This window comes from Archocentrus centrarchus, chromosome 3 (genome assembly GCF_007364275.1).
Source record: "Archocentrus centrarchus isolate MPI-CPG fArcCen1 chromosome 3, fArcCen1, whole genome shotgun sequence".
In the NCBI taxonomy this organism is placed as follows: Eukaryota; Metazoa; Chordata; class Actinopteri; order Cichliformes; family Cichlidae; genus Archocentrus; species Archocentrus centrarchus.
This window is the reverse complement of record NC_044348.1, coordinates 13,924,921-13,942,886: the sequence shown is the minus strand read 5'-3', so window position 1 is coordinate 13,942,886 and position 17,966 is coordinate 13,924,921. Positions and strand designations below refer to the sequence as shown.

General features: G+C 41.2%; 3 protein-coding genes across 3 annotated transcripts; 2 read left to right on the top strand and 1 right to left on the bottom strand.

Moving 5' to 3' along the window:
* Positions 1-957: 957 nt before the first annotated feature.
* On the top strand, positions 958-4,876 carry strc1 (stereocilin 1). The gene is made up of 7 exons (XM_030757586.1): positions 958-1,061; positions 1,222-1,377; positions 1,542-1,684; positions 1,792-1,940; positions 2,137-2,234; positions 2,911-3,061; positions 4,250-4,876. The coding sequence occupies exons 1-7, from the start codon at positions 963-965 to the stop codon at positions 4,342-4,344; spliced, it is 891 nt and encodes a 296-aa protein (XP_030613446.1). The 5' UTR covers positions 958-962; the 3' UTR covers positions 4,345-4,876.
* Positions 4,877-6,684: 1,808 nt separating this feature from the next.
* On the top strand, positions 6,685-10,978 carry eif3jb (eukaryotic translation initiation factor 3, subunit Jb). Its single transcript, XM_030726182.1, has 8 exons — positions 6,685-6,824; positions 6,972-7,060; positions 8,653-8,710; positions 8,793-8,887; positions 8,971-9,067; positions 9,178-9,348; positions 9,449-9,522; positions 9,738-10,978. The coding sequence occupies exons 1-8, from the start codon at positions 6,746-6,748 to the stop codon at positions 9,864-9,866; spliced, it is 792 nt and encodes a 263-aa protein (XP_030582042.1). The 5' UTR covers positions 6,685-6,745; the 3' UTR covers positions 9,867-10,978.
* Positions 10,819-17,763, bottom strand: cilp (cartilage intermediate layer protein, nucleotide pyrophosphohydrolase). Its single transcript, XM_030726181.1, has 8 exons — positions 17,643-17,763; positions 16,747-16,911; positions 15,019-15,288; positions 14,667-14,849; positions 14,221-14,526; positions 13,995-14,103; positions 13,718-13,866; positions 10,819-13,620 (listed from the first exon to the last, which is right to left on the bottom strand). The coding sequence occupies exons 2-8, from the start codon at positions 16,829-16,831 to the stop codon at positions 11,258-11,260; spliced, it is 3,465 nt and encodes a 1,154-aa protein (XP_030582041.1). The 5' UTR covers positions 16,832-16,911; positions 17,643-17,763; the 3' UTR covers positions 10,819-11,257.
* Between the last annotated feature and the right edge of the window lie 203 nt (positions 17,764-17,966).

The window sequence follows — 17,966 nt, the reverse complement described above, 5'->3', positions numbered from 1 at the left end:
TTGAACATGATATATAAATTGAATGGAATGGACGCTGTTTATCAAGTGTCAATAAGGTAATGAGAGACCTGGAAATAGCAGCACGGTGGTGCAGTGGTTAGCACTCCTGCCTCACATTTAGAATAACATTCGAAAGGTCTGGGTTTGATTCCACCTTGGCCCAGGCCTCTCCCTCTCTCTGTGTGGAGTTTGCATGTTCTCCCCGTGCTCGCGTGGGTTTCCTCCCACATTCCAAAGACATACACTTACTGGGGTTAGGTTGATTGGCAACTCTAAATTGCCCATAGGTGTGAATGTGAGTGTGAATGGTTGTTTGTCTCTCTGTGTTGGCCCTGCAGCAGGCTGGCGACCTGTTCAGGGTGTACCCTGCCTCTTGCCCTATGACAGCTGGGATAGGCTCCAGCCACCCCCCTGCGACCCTGAACAGGATGAGCGGATGCAAATGGATGGATGGAGACCTGGAAATACATCAGTATAATAAGGGTTTTATTTAAAAATCCAATCATGATCAAGTGACCAGACTTGAGGAAAAAAAATATTTGTTTTCCATTGTTGTTATTAATCCTTTCTAAATAAAAACTGAAAAATGAACTGAACTTGTGGCCCTCAAAATATTGATGTATGAAGCGGACAGTGGTTTTGGAGACTTGTTACACCACTAACCATTATTTACTATTTAGTCTTTTGGTACAGCTGGAAGTATAGTGCATTTGTACATATGAATTTATTTGCAAATTGAACTTTACAGCAGCAGAAGCTGCCAATTTTCTACTGGTGAAAATGAACACCTAAAGCTTATTTTATCAATCAGTTTTATCTTGACAACTAGCCTATGGTTATATTACATTGCTGACTCCTGCTGTGTGTTTGTGCGTTGTCTGCCAGCAACTCCTACGGTTCCTACCTGTGAGATTCTGCATACAACAGCCCCCTCCGTTTGGCTCTCCAGCAGTTTGACCAGCATGTCTTCATCTGCCTTCTCCAATTGTCTGGAGCTGATGGGTCTCGACCCATTCCTCGCATCCTATCAACGCGCTGAGGTGCTCAGGAGAGTCAAACAGGTGAGACTGACTGTTGATCTGCATCAATCCAACAAAAATCTTTTAGATGTGTTTAATTTGAGGCTGGAAAAAGTAGTTTTTCCTACGGTTTTAAGGTCTTAATACTGTGTCTCTGCTCTGTCTTTGATGGGCCTCTCTGTAATAACATCAATGTATGAAGACATACGGCCCCATCTCCTCCTTCTCCCAGTCTGTGATTTCTCAGCTGGGTGCAATAGCAACACAGTTGTCACTAGATGAGCTGAATGCCCTTCAATTGACTGAGCGGAGAAGCATCGCTGCTATGGGTGCAGTCAGTGACTGGAGCAGCAGACAGGTAAGTACTTTGACCAGTGCAGTTAAAATACCATATACCACAATACATATTAGATCACGATTACTTTGGCTTTTATACAGTTTTTAATGTGCCAGATAAGAATAATACCACTGTATTAAAGACTGTTGTATTAGACTGCATCATAACTTTTGTTGTTGTCCTAGCTGGCAGCACTGTTTTCCACCGTGTTAAACTCCACCAAGCAGAGTCCGAGCCAGCTTGACTCCAGCACGCTGGTGGCGATGGGATACATTGTGTGTGGAGCTAAAGCCACAGAGATGAGGTCTTTCAATGCTGTAGAGTTCAGGTCTGCAACACAACTTCAAAAGCTTACATGAAATGCTTCTTTTCAAATCCAGCTTGATGCTTGAATTGACTTTGGACTTGCACTCTGTCTCCCTCTGATGGCTGCAGTAAGGCCGTTCTCTGGCTGGGTCAGCTGAGGCTGTCCTGTTCAGAGGAGCAGCTGCAAGCGCTTGTTGAGCTGCTGACCCACAGCCTCGCTTTTGGACTCATGAGTTCCTGGGGGACTGATGTGTTCATTGAGATCGGAGTTCTGGCAGGTATTGTCTATTTATTGTCTTTGCCATATGGATCGTAGTTATACTGTGCGTACTACTACATCTGAATGATTTAAATCAAAGACATTTTGTTTTCTTGGCTTCCTCTAAAAGCAGTTTGGCACTCTCTCATGTGTTTTTGATTCCGGCAACCTTTGCTCTGTTTAACTGTCTTCGAAACATTTTGCTTGTTTTTCAGCGGGTATGCCAGACATGGCCATGTCAGCACTGGTGAAAGAACAACTTGAAGGAATTACACCTTTGGCTATCTCAATGATACCACAAGACAAGTTTGTTGTGAGTCAAGATTTAAATAAAGCAACTAGACTAATGTATTCCATATGATGCTTATATCATAATACACCACACTAGTCAAGTACTAACACATGAAAGCCAAACAAAAACAAGAATACCTGCCTAGGTTGATCCTGTGGGCAGGAGGTCTTGGGTATGCTACCCACCCCTGTCTGCTCTTTACTCACAGGGGCTGTAGGATTTGGAGAAATCAATCAGGTTTTCCTTTCTGCCGTATTTTAAAATGGATTTTTTTCATTTAACGTATTATTCACAATGTGATTATTACTTTATAACACATTTATTTTTCTTCTTCCCTCACAGAAAAACTAAATTTACAGACTGATTTATTTCTACACATCCACACACATCTTAAACTGTCAACTACACTATGTGACCATCAAGTAAATACATAAACTACAAGTTAAACAAAATAGTCTTGTCAGTGGTTCTGCTTTCTTCTTATTCTTATTTTTTATTCTTGTGTCTCTTTCTCTTTTGGTCTCTCTCACTTAGATATGTGTAAATAGTGGGTAATCTCAAGTAAACATTGTCATTTTTTTTCTTACACTAAAAAAAAATTGCTCCTGTTTCTGCACTCATCTTCACTAGTCTTTATCATATCTTCATTTATATCTCTAAATCTATCCCCCCGTGTCTGTTTTGCCAATTTCATAAGGTGGTATTCCCCCCGGATAAGATCGCCATGTTCTCTTATGAGCAGGCTGTTGCAGTAACTCAGGGCCAGCGCTCTGTTCTGTCAGATCTTCAGAAAACAGCTCTAGCTATGGTGCTGACACCCTGGGAGGATAAACCTGTAGACTTCAGAGGTAAACCACAGAAACACTAGAATCATTGTTGTGCACTGATAACTACTGACCTCATTTTATCTTGTTTACACATTAATCACTTTGTCCGATGAAATGCAATCACCCCTATCAAAGCTCTGACCAAAGGTGTGTCCCAATACCTGTGCTGCAGCAAGAGAAAACGGTACACAATAAGCCCTCACTGGCCACTTCTTTAGGTACAGAGTTGCTAGTACTGAGTTGGGCTCCCCTTTGCCTTCAGAGGTGCGTTAATTTGTCGTGGCATAGATTCAACAAGTGCTGGAAATTGAAGACTGGAAAAAATTGTCTGGTTTGATGAGTCTCAATTTCTGCGGCAATATTCTGATGGTAGGGTCAGAATTTGGCGTAAACAACATGAAAGCATGGATCCATCCTGTCTTGTATAAGTGGTTCAGGCTGCTAGTGTAATGGTATGGGGGATATTTTTGTGGTGCACTTTGGGCCCCTCAGTACCAACTGAGCATTGTTTAAACACCACAGCCTACCTGAGTATTGTTGCTGACCATGGCCATCTCTTTATGACCACAGTGTGCTCATCTTCTGAAAGCTACTTTCAGCAGCATAATGCAGATGTCACAAAGCTCAGATAACCTTAAACTGGTTTCTTGAACATGACAGTGAGTTCACTGTACTCAAATGGCCTCCACAGTCACCAGATCTCAAGCCAATGGAACACCTTTGGGATGCTGTGAAACGGGGGATACACATCATGGACGTGCAGTTGACAAATCTGCAGCAACTGTGTGATGCCATCATATCAGTATGGATCAAAATCTATGAGGATTTTCTTCCAGCACCTTGTTGAATCTGTGCCACAAAGAATTAAGTCAGTTCTGAAGGCAAAACAGGATCCAACCCAGTACTAACAAGATGTACCTAATAAAGTGGCAGTGAGTGTACACTAAAAGTAAGGCTGGTGCCGCCTGCTTGTTGGTTTCAGTTCTTTGTTCTCATTCTACCTCTAGAAGTTTCTCGTGCCATGTCTTTTCTAACAGGTTATTAACATTATGACTTGGTGGTTCCTCTAGGTGCAAAGACAGCACTTTACTGTTATGTAACTGTCATTTATTCAAAATGATATTTTGATGATAGTCAAACACAGATAATCCACATGAATCATATTTTGCATAGCGCTACATTTGTACTGCTTTCACTGTGTTCCTGTAGGGAGGTCACTGGGGTTGGTGCTGAGCCACAGTCCCCTGTGCCTCATATCGGGACTGCTGATACTGCTGACCGTCCTGTTCTGCCCTGGCACATGACCCCGCTCACCCCACAGCTCAATCAGGAGACCTCTTCATCCACGTGATGATTGTTTGTCTGCACAATTCTAAATAAATGACACTTAAAGATGTATATATACTGTTTTTAGTGACACTGTAATTTATCTTGTGCAGCGATCATTTTGACCTCAACATTTAGCACTGAAAGAACAAAGTTATTAGTTTAAGAGAGAAAAAGGTGTATATTTTAATCAGCAAGTTTATCTAATATCCACATGTCTATTTTCATTACACTGGGACTATTTATTTACTTTTGTACAATCCTATATAAACCCTTTACTGTCCCACTTTATCCTTCTCAGGGATGTGAAGCCATACCTAGAAATAATACTTAAAAATGATAAAGGTTAGAATATAGTTATTGTGTAGTTATGAGAAAAATCTGTTGCAAATGTACAAAGTTATTTATTTTTTGGAAATTATAGATTATGTGGGTAACAGCTGTAACACTTTCTACATTTCTATATCCATCTTGAGTTATCCTAACTACAAAACAAGAAGGTAATGCTCAGTGGGGCCTGATTGTATTAGAACTGATCAGCTTTGGTCTATTGTTGCTGCAGGTTTTGTATTGTTGTGCACACTTTGTGGTGTGATTAACATGAATATAAATGATTAACCTGAACCAATCTAGCTCTGATTGACTCTATTTGTTTGTTTTTGTTGTAGTTTTACTACACAGTCATCACATCATCCCATCACACCTCAGACTGAGGTTAAAATGAATGGAATTTTCTAGAAATGCAGCAAAAGTTCACTTAAAGCTTTTATTTTTTATTAGCTGTGCTGTTGATGAATACACTGTGGGGGTGTTTATTGACCTTATAAAAGCATGTGACTCTATAGATCACAGATTACTAATGAAAAAGGTAGAGATATGGTATTAAAGGGATAGCACACTCATGGTTAAATGATGATGGATACCAGTGTGTAAATACTGTTGACTCCCCACTCTTACGGGGTTCTATATGGTTCTGTGCTGGGCCCTAAACTGTTAATATTGTACATAAATGACATATGTAATTTGTCTAAATTGTTCAAATCCACTTTATTGGTGATGATTCTGATTTGGGTTGCTCTAGGAAAAGTTTCTCAGTGCAGTAGAAAGAGAATTGAAAGAAATTAGGGAATTTTAAAGAAATTGTCTGATGTAAATAAATAACCAATAAATTACAGCAGAACAAAGTTTACAATAATTAGAAAAGGTGAATAAAGAATAAAGAAAATGATAATGAATGATACTGAAGCAGAGAGGGTATTAAACTGGATTTTTGGCCATGGTAACTGGCCACATGATCAAGTCTGCCACCTCCAGCTTGGCCTCCTGTCTTTTTGTCAGTGCCACCATCACCAAACCACACATCATAGCAGGCCTCACTACCATCTTGTAAGTCTTCCCTTTCACTCTTGCTGCTATCCTTCAGTCACAAATCTGTAGTGCTCTTTCTTGGCATGAAGCCATTCTGCTGCTCACTGATTGCCACCTCTCTCCTTTGCCCAGCTTCAACAACTCTTTCCCATCTCTTCATGGTATGGCTCATCCGCTTTATCCCTCTGTAGATACTACAGCTCTGCACATCCCTCTTGTTCTTGAAAACTGGTACCAGTACACTTCTTCTGCATTCCTCTGGCATCCTCTCATTCTCCAAGACTGTGTTAAACAATCTGCTTTAAAAGTCCACTGGTCTTTCTCCTACACATCTCCATTCCTCCATAGGAATATCATCAGGACCAGCCACCTTTCCACTCATGATCCTCTTCATAGCTGCCCTCACTTCCTCCTTACTAATCCTCTGCATTCCCTGATTCACTAACTTTCCTCCACCCATGCTCCTCTCTCTCTTATTTTCTTCATTCATCAGCTCCTCAAATTACTCCTTCCACCTTTTCAGTACACTCTCTTCACGTGTTAGTACATTTCCATCTCATCCTCATTACTATCATACATCTGCAGTACAAGTTTCTGTACTAGACTTCCTTCACACGAGTAATTAACAAACTATTTTTAATGTGCATGCTTTATTCTACTGCTTTATGAGATAGTTATAATTAAGGTTAGTAATTAATTTTACTTAGGTTAAAATAATGTGCACCGTATCAAAATAAGTCAGCATTATGAGAGAGTTAAGAACAGACTTTGTATATAAAATTATTAACGTAGAACTTACTTTTTCCCCACAATGTTTACATAACAGTTCGGCTTAAAAATGTGGACCCTCTGTTATAGTCTGCAGAAGTTACAGCGTCTTATGTTTACAACTGAAATGATCAAAAAAAAAAACGTGATCAGATTAATCACATCGGGGTCGTGGTGCTGGAAGTGGTCCGTGGACATTAGATAAGGCCGGAGTGCCGCCCAGAAGGTGGGAGCTGTTCGTGAATGTGGCCAACGGGCTGCAGCACTGAGTGTGCAGCGAGCCTGTCAAACACAACCAACACAGCCAACATGGCGGACTGGGGTGAGAAACTAACTTGGAAAGGATGGCTATCAGTACAGCATTTACTTGTCGCAGTCGCTGTTTTACGAGCCTAACACACCCGTCATTGTTACCTCCAGGTGATAGATGTGGACTGACCTAACAACTTTCATGTTGTTGTTTTTACAGACGCTGACAACTTCGAGCCGGAGGAGCCGATTAAAAAGGCGGCAGCGCTGGACAAATGGGAAGGCGAGGACGAAGATGAAGACGTTAAGGTAAAATATCATGACGGACACTCAGTGCAGTCCGAGCTGATGTTTAAATCAGGCATCGGTTGTTTACGAGTTGTAAACGGACTGGAGAAAGGTCAGGCTGCAAATGGTATGCTTCGACGCGGTTTCTCGCCGCCAGGGAACGCGAACCTCCGAACCCCTGTTAGCTTTATGCTAACTCATGTGGCTCCGACAGGCAGCCTCTGGAAACTCCAGCTCAGCTAACGGCATGCTACTATTCGGGTTTCAGCGGTCCTAACGTACCATTAATACAACGAATAATAGCGTGCCAGTTCATAATTGTGGATTAAAACTAATTTCTGGACGTTGATAGTGTTTTGTAAAATTATTGGCATCATTCGCAGAAGCCAGGATACATTTTGAAAACGCAGCTTGAAGCTAGCCTCTCAACGGACGGGCCACTTGAGCTAGCAGACTTGCTAGCTCTCGTATCATGTTGCGTCTGAAGATGAGCTTTAGTGTTGGGTGACCTCAGCCTTAAATGGGTTGGACATGTGTGACAAATATACCGATCTGATAATTGCCCAGAGTTAGTAACATTAAACGATTATTGGAGATTAGCGTAATTATGTCCACTCTGGCAACCCCACAGCTTGTGTCACGTTGAGTATGAGGCGGCGTTAGCTTGCTAACCAACTTTAGCCTCATTCAGATGAAATCATCCGCTGGGTTGATGACTCAACTCAGCCAAGAACCAGGCCTAGAACTTTCCGACTTTACAGCAGGCGTGTGGCAGTGGGAAGCTGCTGTTCAGCTGAGAACGTAACACAGGTGGCTGTTACGTGAATGCTGGCACGGTTTCTGTCCAGAAACCTCAGATAATTGACCCTGTGGAAAGTGCTGGCAGAGGCCTCTTCAGTTCTCCCGTTTTCTGTCACATATGTTGTTCAAACTGAAGAAGCTGATGGTTTTATGTTCTCTATAGTACAATCTGGTATTGTTTAGAATGAAGGGTAATATTTTTGTGGAAGTGGGAGAATAACACACAGTTAATTACAACTCTCTGATTTTAATTTGTAATCCCAAAGGGCTTTTATCCTGTTGTTGTTGACGACACCCTGCTCAAATGTAACAAGCAGCTTGTCAAACGTTTATCATGTATCTATAGTTATAACTGAGTAGTATCTGCTTATTGAATTACATTATTTATACAATCAACTCCCCCATCAATAGTGACACTTTCTTAAGGCTGGTTATTCTCTGGAGATTTGAAAAAAGTGACTGGACTTTTTAATGTTCTCAGACGTTTCACCTCTCGTCCGAAAGGCTTCTTCATTTCACTGATGTTTATAACCCTGTTGCATATTGACAATGGTCACATTTCGTTTAAAATATAAAAAAATTATCAAACAAATTCTGACATTAGCTTGTTTCAGTATTTAAAGTTAATTGAGCTACTACTAATTTTATCTAGCTCTACAGAAAACTTAAAAAGAGCTGCTGCTCAGAAATAAGATAGTTCAAGATGTTACCCTGGCTCTGTGAAACCATGTTTTGCTACATTGTTGTTAGATTTTTACAGCTTGTAAAACAGCTTAATAAAATGGCAGCTGTTAATTTTTTTTTGTTCACAGGACAACTGGGATGACGAGGATGAGGATGAAGAGAAAAAATCAGAAGAGAAGAAACCAGGTATTTATTAAAGTTCCACCTGTCTTTCAGTAACACAATATGTTTGATTATTGAGTGCATTTGTCCTTATTTTAATTTGCAGAACCAAAGGTTTCTGAAAAGAAAAAGCTGAGTGAAAAGATCAAAGAGAAAGAAAACCGGATGAAGAAGAGACAACAGGAGAAAGAGGAACAAGAAGTCAGTCCACCCCCCCACCCCATGTATGCCTTTTGACTCTGTTATCTCTAAACATGTTTTAACTCTGGCATTTTTAATTACAGGAGCAAGATCTCACTCCTGAAGAGCAGGTGGCAGAAAAGTTAAGAGTGAAGAAATTACAGGAAGATGCAGACTTGGAGCTAGCAAAAGATGCCTTTGGTAAGACAGGATCACTTCTTTTCTCAAAAGATATCATCTTTGCATCAGCTGTGCAGCTGATGCATATTATATGATAATCTATCTAATTGTGACCCTTAAATATTTTTCAGGTGTCGGCAGCACTTCAAACAGTGTCACTGGAATTGATGCCATGTGTCCCTCTTCCAAAGAAGATTTCACAGAGTTTGAAAAAGTGCTCAAAGAAAAGATAACCCAGTTTGAAAAATCTGTGCATTATTCAAGTTTCTTGGATTCATTGTTTCGGGAACTTTGTATTTCATGTAAGTAATTTTTCCAACTTTTACTGAACAAGTTTACTATCCTTAAATTTTAATTGCACCAGGCTTGAACAGTAACGATTTATTTTTCTCCCTCTTGCAGTGGAAGTAGATGACTTGAAGAAAATCAGTAATTCCTTGTCAGTTCTACTTAGTGAAAAACAGAAACAAGAAAAAGTAAGTGACTACCTGCTGGCATTTATTGTAACTAAAATTAACATTTTAAATTCAGCAGGGGGCGCTCTTCACCCAGTGTCCAATCATAGGGAAGAAAGTCAAGTCAGGCATTATTTGGTTTACTTAATCAGTCAGCTGTCATATTTTTAGCATTTGTATTTTTAACTTTTTTTTATATCTGTGTAGTTTTAGTCACTTTTATTTGTGTTTTACAGCAAAACAAAGGAAAAAAGAAGAAGAAGGGGGTCTTACCTGGAGGTGGTTTGAAAGCACAGCTGAAAGATGACCTTGACTATGCACAGTTTGATGGAGGCTACGCCCAAGACTATGAGGACTTCATGTGACACTGGCTCCATCGCTACTGCCCTTTCCCCCCCTCCCGACTGTCAGAAATGCAGCTGTACCTTCTCATGCTGTCCAGTGCCATCCTGGAAAATCTGAACTGTGTCTTGCCCCCTTCATTTTGCTTCAATGACCAGAGGGACTATACCAGGGAGCATCCAGTCTCACCACCCTGTTTTTTTTTTTTTTTTTTTCTCCGTACATATGGAATTGCCTTCTCTCTCATTCAGCCTCGACTCACACACACACACATCACGTGGCATCTGTTGGTTGACCCAGCTTCAATGGAGAATACTATAACTGCTGTTGGCTGAGTTTTGCAGGGCTTTTTTAAAAATTAAATGTTGCTCCTGTCAATATGTCAGATACAGTATTGCAGTTATAAGTCTAGTGACATAGAAACACAAGGTTCTATGCAAATCCTTTAACCAGAATGTCATGTATATATTATAGGTCTCACTTACCTGCGGATGGTTTTCTTACAGGCAAGTGTATATAGTATCTATAACTTTGGTTGCCAAATGCAGAACAATTATTCAGTCCATTATTCATCTTTATTTCTGGAAAAGTTGCATTTTGGGAGACTGACACAACATGAAAGTAGTAGTTGTAAGTTTGCAGAGCACATGACATTCACTGTAAGATAAAAGGGATAGAGAAGTTTAATAAATGTGACTTTAAAACCTCACAGCCATTCTCTTGATACATCTCTGGAATATCCTTGAAAATATGGAGCAAACAGTGCTTATAGGTATTTTTTTGTGCATGACAAAGATTTACTAATTGATTTCTACTAATGCAAAAAAGAATGGATCAGGCAAGTGGATTAACTTGCTGCAACTGGTCTCCTAATTGTTGCTTCTGCAGGCTTGTATCAAGTGTGATGAGGAGCGGGGGCTCATGGGCTTCACCCCACCATGTCTTCATATGGGCTACAGTTAGCTGAAAGGAGAGTTTCTCCTGTTCTTGTTTTTTTTTTTTTTTTTTTTTCTTTTTTTTTTTTAGCAATTGACCAGTTTAAATGTTACATGGACAATTGGATACATAATGTGGAAGATACAGCATCTGCAGTGTTTTATAAGCATCTAATTTAATAAATCACTGGTCAAAAGGATACTTTGTTTTTGTCCTTGTTTACATCATAAAAGAAAACTTAAAGGTGGTAATACTTATGTAATAAATACTCTATTTACAATTTCAAGTAAATATTTGCCACAGTAATGTTAAAAATGTAAAGTGAGAAAAATAGTATGTCTTCCATGAGATGAAGATGCAAGAAATGGGTGTAACTGTTTAGTTACACATCAGAACAAAATATGTTAACGTCATCCGCTCCATCTTGGCAGGTTTTCGTCTCGTCTCCCATGTTGAACCTGGATCTCCTTGTGGTGTCTTACTTTTTGGCTTTTGTACGTTTTCCCTCAGGATTTCTGGTGCTACGTCTGCGACTGCTGCGGGGTGTGTTGGCCCTCTGTCGGCGCCGGTTCAGCCTGCTGTCTCCTCTCACGACGCTTGTTCCTACTGTCCGACCTTGAGAGCTCTGCTGCGCTTGAAAGACGCTCTGGCGTGTGACCTCGCGGTCTCCACAGGTGAATGTCAGAGCTATGCCCTCGTTGGTCTTCATGACCCGAGATGTGCCATCAGAAGTACCATCAAAGCAGCGGCCGAGTGCGATCTCTTTGGCTGTGCGGGGATCCTGGTCTGTCACTGTATAAATTCCATAGTTATGGCCCAGAGGGTCAAGAGGTGCCAGCATGGTGAACTCATTGGTGTCATTGTTGACAGCTAGGGGCAGGTGGTTGACCAGATACTCCTGAAGCATTGGGTTGACGTGATCTCTCTTGCAGCTTCCTTGTGGGATCACCTTCACCAGTGTACGATCTACACGTTCCTGATCATACAGCATCCCGCTGCACTTGAACTCCAGGCACACAGCTGAAACAGATGCTTGGTCCATGTCACGGATGCTGCGAGTGTCTCGGAGGCCATACAGCTGGCCTACTGTCTTGGGATGGGTGCCACCCATGTTATGGGACCGCACATTGATCTCATGCGGGCCGTTGATTTTGACCTTGATGTAGCAGGCCCGGTATTCCATAGGCTTGGGCCACCAACTCAGGTAATCCTCCGTCCAGCTCATGGGATCATCTTCATTGAATGGCACTGTATTGTAGTCATAGCGATCCCCTTCCACTCGTGAAAACCGGAAATGAGCTGCACTGAATGGGGCCTCTTCACATTCTTTCAAGTTTTCAAATGCGTACACTGGTCCATTACCTTCCTCGGCCGTGTTGGGACTTGGTTTGGCTACATTGATGCTGAATGCCGTCTTCTTCACTCTGGGGTCGTCATGGTCAGATCGCCTGTAGTTCAGTTTGCCAAGATAAGGCTGAGGCACTCCAATGAGGTTGGGATTTAGTTTGGGAGCAGAAGAGACAGCCTCCAGTTCCTCTCCTCCAAGGTTGGCCATGACGTAGGCAGTATAGGCATCAGGTTTTTGTTCATCACAGAAAGCAGGAAGACAGGCTCCATTGGGGCCGGTGACCACACTATCAAATCGGCCCCAGGCACGTGGATTGGTGGAGTAGCCAGCTGTGGGCTCCATATTTATGAGACTGATCACAACTCCTTCCACCTGCTCACTGGGCATGAAGCGTTCACTGCGGAAGGACCTCACTTTCACATAACACCTGCGGTTCTCTGGGACATCCAGGTTAAACAGACGTCTTTCCCTGATCTCCATATTACCAATCAAAAATGTTCTCTCCTCCCTTTTGCCTCTTCTCTTCTTCTCCACCTGCAGACTTCCCTCCTCCTCCCACAGGCCAGTCTCAGGGTTAAGTGACCACAGCTTCATGGTGTTGAGGTGCTCTGACATTTTAACCTGAGCAGAGTCCAGGAGAACCTTCACTTGACCTGCATTCAGTGGCTCATTGTTTTCCTCACCTCTGAAGTCAACTGAAAACATGCCATAGGTTCTCAGTGGTAGGGTCTCACCTTCATTTCCAATAAAATTTAGATCACTTTGAGCTGCGGCAGCTGTAGAGACGTCTCTGGGGTCGAGAAATGTTACACTAGCACTGACGTTACCTGTGAAAACTTCTCCATTCTTTTTATAAAAGGAATAGGGAGGAATCTGGATTTGAACCATTGCCTCCTGGCCCTCTACCTCCCCGAGCTCCAGAGCACTGGTTTCTGTGGAGCTGATCGTCACAGGAGCTTTCTTTCTGAGAAGTTTGATCTCATGGTAAACAGCCCCACCTTTGGTGTTGAATGCAAGCACCTTTGTGGTGTTGACAAATTTCTGCATGTTGTCCACAAAGGTTAACACTAGCCTCTCTGTGTCTGGAGGGACCTGGATGGAGAAGGTCCCTTTGTAGCCTGTACGGCTGATTCTGACTCCGTTCATGAAAATATGCCCAAATCTCATTGGTTCCCCATTGTCTGCAGCAATGGCCCTACCATGCACAATGGCCTTAGTGTCCATACATTTCTGGCAGCCACACTTGGTCACCACCATGGTGGGCAGTTGGTAGCCCTGACACATTAGCTGTCTCTCCTCCATTTTTGACACACCGCAGCAGTAAGCCACTTTGTCTTTGCACCTGATGCCATTGTCAAGCTGTTCAGCACATCTACTTGGGGGGCACTTGCCCACATCGTAGTAGAATGAGCTGGTGCTGTTTTGGAAGCAGTCATGTGGAAGGCGGATGAGGTGGGATTCAGGCTTGGGGTTGCATGAATGCTCATCTCTGCCTGTGTTTCACATGAGAAAAAAATGACTTGGTTTTTACATACTACAATTCTTACTTCTGTGTATTCAGCATGTATTTTCACTTTATTAATACCACACCTAAAATTTTGAGAGTAGCTGGTTTTGTTTTAATAGCCCCAGTCGGACCACTTGCTCTGCAGTAGTACTCCCCGGACTGCTCAGGATGCAGATCTCTTATGACCAAGGTGCTTTCTGACTGCTCCTCCATGAGAGTGTTGTTATGAAACCTGTTCACAGGTAAGAAAAGATAAATGACAGAAACACAGACATTGTAATTTTTTAGCAAAACAAATTAAATGACTTAAAAGGAGCTCTAAAATTTCTATTGTCTAAAATTCAAATGTGAGAGTCCTACCATTGGTATTTATCCGGCTGTGGCGTTCCTGTGACTTTGCAACAGAAGGCAGCACTTTGTCCCTCCCTCCTGACCTTGCTTTCAGGGTTGCTCAACACATGAAGTTTCTCTAGCAACAGAAATAAATTTATTACCTTTACATGCTAAAAAGACTCCCCTACAGTAAACATGCAGCTCAGAATTGTTTTCTATCTTGATTCACTATTTATGTATTCCAGATATCTACCGGCTCTTTTCAGCTGGATACTAAGGACTGAGGTGCGTTCACTGCTCTTGGGCACAACAACATCAAGGGGTGCATGACCCTGGAGGCTGACAGTCAGGGTTGTGTTGCCATCAGGGCAGATACCAGGAATGCGGAAATGTCCGTTGTGGTCTGTAAGGGTAAGGAATTTGCCATAGCGAAGGATGGTAGCCCCTTCAGCAGTGAGGCCACCAGCTCTGCGTACAGAACCCAACATTATGTGCTCTTCACACGTGCATGCATCACAGTCGGAGTTCACTCGCCCTATCACACACTGCAGGGAACAATCTAAGGAGTAGAATAAAAACAAAGTTTATTGGCTTATTTGTTACAAATTTATTTTTTATATATATGTGCTATATTATTGCCAGGGCCTAATTTAAGAGAACTGCAAGCTTCTCTGTGTAGCTAAACTAAGTCTTCCTCACCTGTTCTTGGGCACTCAGCTCCACTACATGCTTTCCCATCTAATTTAGGCCCACTGCAAGGCAGCGAGTCAGTCTGGCAGTTTCGATAGCGAAGTTGCACCCCCACTTGACCACATAGGGCAGGACAGGGGCTCCAGTCTGACCATGGTCCCCAGGTCCCCTGAATGCTAATGCTATTATGTGCTGAGACAAAAACAAAACACAGTACTCAGAAAATAAATTTTACTTATTTGCATGCATATTAACAGAAAACGTTTTTTCATGAAACACTTTAAATTAGATTTCTTTTTCCTTTTTCTTTTTTTTTTACTGAACAGAGACAAACCAGGATAAAAATTGTTAATGACCAAACCTTTTGGACAAAGGAAACGGACTGCATAGTTGGAGCAGTTGCGTTGGGGACCTTGCTCCTCATTCAGGCACCAGAAGCCCACCGTTGGGTCTGCATGGACTGTCTCCCCAGTATCACGTGCTGGGACCCATTCAGTGGTTCTGGCTTCGATTGCCTTTGGCGTTTCACATACTCGGGTACGGTAATAGAAACGAATGGCATCCAGCTGTTCATAGTCTCCACGACCTCCAGGATGATCAACATTGAACCATGTGGTCCACTCATAGTTATCTAGATGTGAAGAAAGTATGGAAACAAACATAGCCTTAATAGCACTTTGTAGGTACAGTGAAAATATATTAGATTAAAAAAAAGTGAACAAAAGTTACCCTCATAGTGGTAGACAGCAGAACTAGACTCTTTGTCTCTTCTCCATGAACATATCAAAAGATATTTGATGAACTCATGGCACGTTTATGTGCAAATAAAAATTTTTTCATTCATTTTTTTCACAACTGATAGGTTAATTGGTGAATCTAAATTGCACTAACTCCACTAACTGCATGTTTTTGGACTGTGGGAGGAAACTGGAGAACCCAGAGAAAACCTACACTAACACAGGGAGAAGAGGCAAATTCCACACAGAAAGACCCTGGCCAGATGGTGGATTCGAACCAGGATCTTCTGAGGCAACAGTGTTAATCACCATGCCACCATGCTGCCCCACTAATAACAATAATAATATAATATCATCTGGCAGATGATTCCTTGCCAGACAGGTATATTGTATTATGAAGAGTTATTGCATGATTTATGAATCGGTCTCTTAGAGAAGGTAGTCTGTTGCCTGTCCAGTAAGTGATGCAAAGGGTGGTCAGCATTATCTAGTAGCCTGCACTCCACCACAGCTTCACAAGTGTCCAGTTTGCAGAGCCAGCCTTCCTAATTAGTTTAAACAGATTTAGTTAGTCATATGTTTTTTTTAATCCAGTCTCTAACAACTATAGTTTGTATTTTTGTAGTTTTTATTTTATGTAAGTGTGTGGATGAAAAAGAGACACAAACATATATATATATATATATATATATATATATATATATATATATATATATATATATATATATATATATATATATATATATATATATTCTTTCTGTTTTAATTTTTGTGGCTGCAGTGATGAACTTTGTTCACTGGCAATAGTTTTCAAAAGTGTTTGTGAGATTGTGCAGGGATTTTTACGAATTTTTACAAATCACTTTGGTGTTTAATGCAATGCCTGCTGAGGGACTGAAGATCACAGACATTCAAGTATTGGTTTTCAGCCAGAGATTTCTCCACATTCTGTGAATGTTATTATAGACCACAGAGAAACACCCAAATTCTGTGTAATGTTATACTGAGAAACATTATTCTGAACTATTTGCCATGCAGTCTTTCACAGAGTGGTCAACACTTCTGGCCTCCCCCATCTTTAGTTGTGTGTGTATATATATATATATATATATATATATATATATATATATATATATATATATAATATAAAATTTAAACATATAAAATAAAACCCAACACAAGGTGTTTTTTAAGCATTACATTGCTGTCAGCTATTTTTTTTTCCCCAAAATGTTTAAAAATTCTTCTTTCTTTGAAATGCAATTATGTTTGTAGGGAGAGTTCATTATTAGTTTTATTTTTTACTCAAATGAAAACAAAACAAACCTGTCAGTGTTTTGTGAGAGACCCACCTTGAGCTGTCACAGCAGTGGTTGCAATGATTCCCAAGAAGAGGATCAGAGAGCTCAGTGACATTCTCACACCCTGCTGCCACATCTGACACTTAAACTTTCACCCCTGGTATGTGTGTTTCACACCAGGAACTTCAATGGAGATGATGTTCAGCAGCAAAAACTCTAATAGGAACATAAAGTTAAAAAAAAAAGTTTCATGTTAACAGTGTTCAGTAACACCATACATACCTGTAGATGAGTCCCCCAAAAAAAGACTTATTATATTAATGAAATTAATAAAACAATGATTCATGTTTAGATTTAAAATGTGTGCCTTTAAGTATATTCACAATGCTTTTGGTCTTTGAGGTTTTAGGATGAAAAAACATGGCTGGACGAAGCCCCCCCCCAACTCAGATTACACATCTGTGTTAGTCATCACTATTTGTCAGGGGAACACTCAAACATTTGTGCATCCACTGTCGAAACACTGGCTGCATGGTCCAAATCTACCCACACAAGGTTTGCATTAGCGCACTTTAACAATTGTACACTGCAGACTAATTTATCACCTCTGTGTTTAAGATGAAAGAATGGAGAAAGTGTTAATAAAACAAGACATCACGTAGGATTGAGAGCGATGGGTTGAAGGAAATAAATGAAAAACTAATAGCAAACCACACATCACCAAGATTAACCTGAAATAAAGATGCAGGTAAGCCACATGATTCTGACAAACTGCACGACTGGTATTCCAAACCCTGAAATCTCAATGAACTCCCAGCTTGTTTTCAGCCATAGGTTTAGCCACTTGCTTTCAAATATCAGTCTCACATCTCTGTACAGTCTCAGCAAACATTAGCAGACTCATGACACATAAATATGTGAAGCCCAATAAACTGATATTTTCTTACCTCTGTGTTGAGAGCACTTTCTCAGTTCTGAGCTCCTGCCTTTTTATTTCTCTCTGGGAATGTTCTTCGTTTCCCTCCTGTTACACTTCTGTTTCACTTTTCTTTCCTCCGCCTGAGTTTTTCCCTCTGGTTCAACACACTCCTTCATGTCTCCTTTATACCTCTTTCCCTCAGCCAGCCCTCCCTCCTCTCTCGGCAGTGTGCCACAGTGTCTTTTGATTACACTATTATCTTCATGATCCATCACTTTTCTTGTAAAAACCGTGACACCCAATGGTCATTAGATAGTCCTTCATATAAAAGAGGGACAGCCAGGGGGTCTGA

Coding starts and splice junctions, on each gene's coding strand:
- cilp (XM_030726181.1), bottom strand. CDS start 16,831: ATGTGGCAGCAGGGTGTGAGAATGTCACTGAGCTCTCTGATCCTCTTC. Junction 14,850..15,018: donor CCGTTTCCTTTGTCCAAAAG/GTTTGGTCATTA, acceptor TTTTTGTCTCAG/CACATAATAGCATTAGCATT. Junction 14,527..14,666: donor AGCTGAGTGCCCAAGAACAG/GTGAGGAAGACT, acceptor TCTACTCCTTAG/ATTGTTCCCTGCAGTGTGTG.
- eif3jb (XM_030726182.1), top strand. CDS start 6,746: ATGTGGCCAACGGGCTGCAGCACTGAGTGTGCAGCGAGCCTGTCAAAC. Junction 7,061..8,652: donor ACGAAGATGAAGACGTTAAG/GTAAAATATCAT, acceptor TTTTGTTCACAG/GACAACTGGGATGACGAGGA. Junction 8,888..8,970: donor AGGAGAAAGAGGAACAAGAA/GTCAGTCCACCC, acceptor TTTTAATTACAG/GAGCAAGATCTCACTCCTGA.
- strc1 (XM_030757586.1), top strand. CDS start 963: ATGTCTTCATCTGCCTTCTCCAATTGTCTGGAGCTGATGGGTCTCGAC. Junction 1,378..1,541: donor GTGACTGGAGCAGCAGACAG/GTAAGTACTTTG, acceptor TTGTTGTCCTAG/CTGGCAGCACTGTTTTCCAC. Junction 3,062..4,249: donor TAAACCTGTAGACTTCAGAG/GTAAACCACAGA, acceptor GTGTTCCTGTAG/GGAGGTCACTGGGGTTGGTG.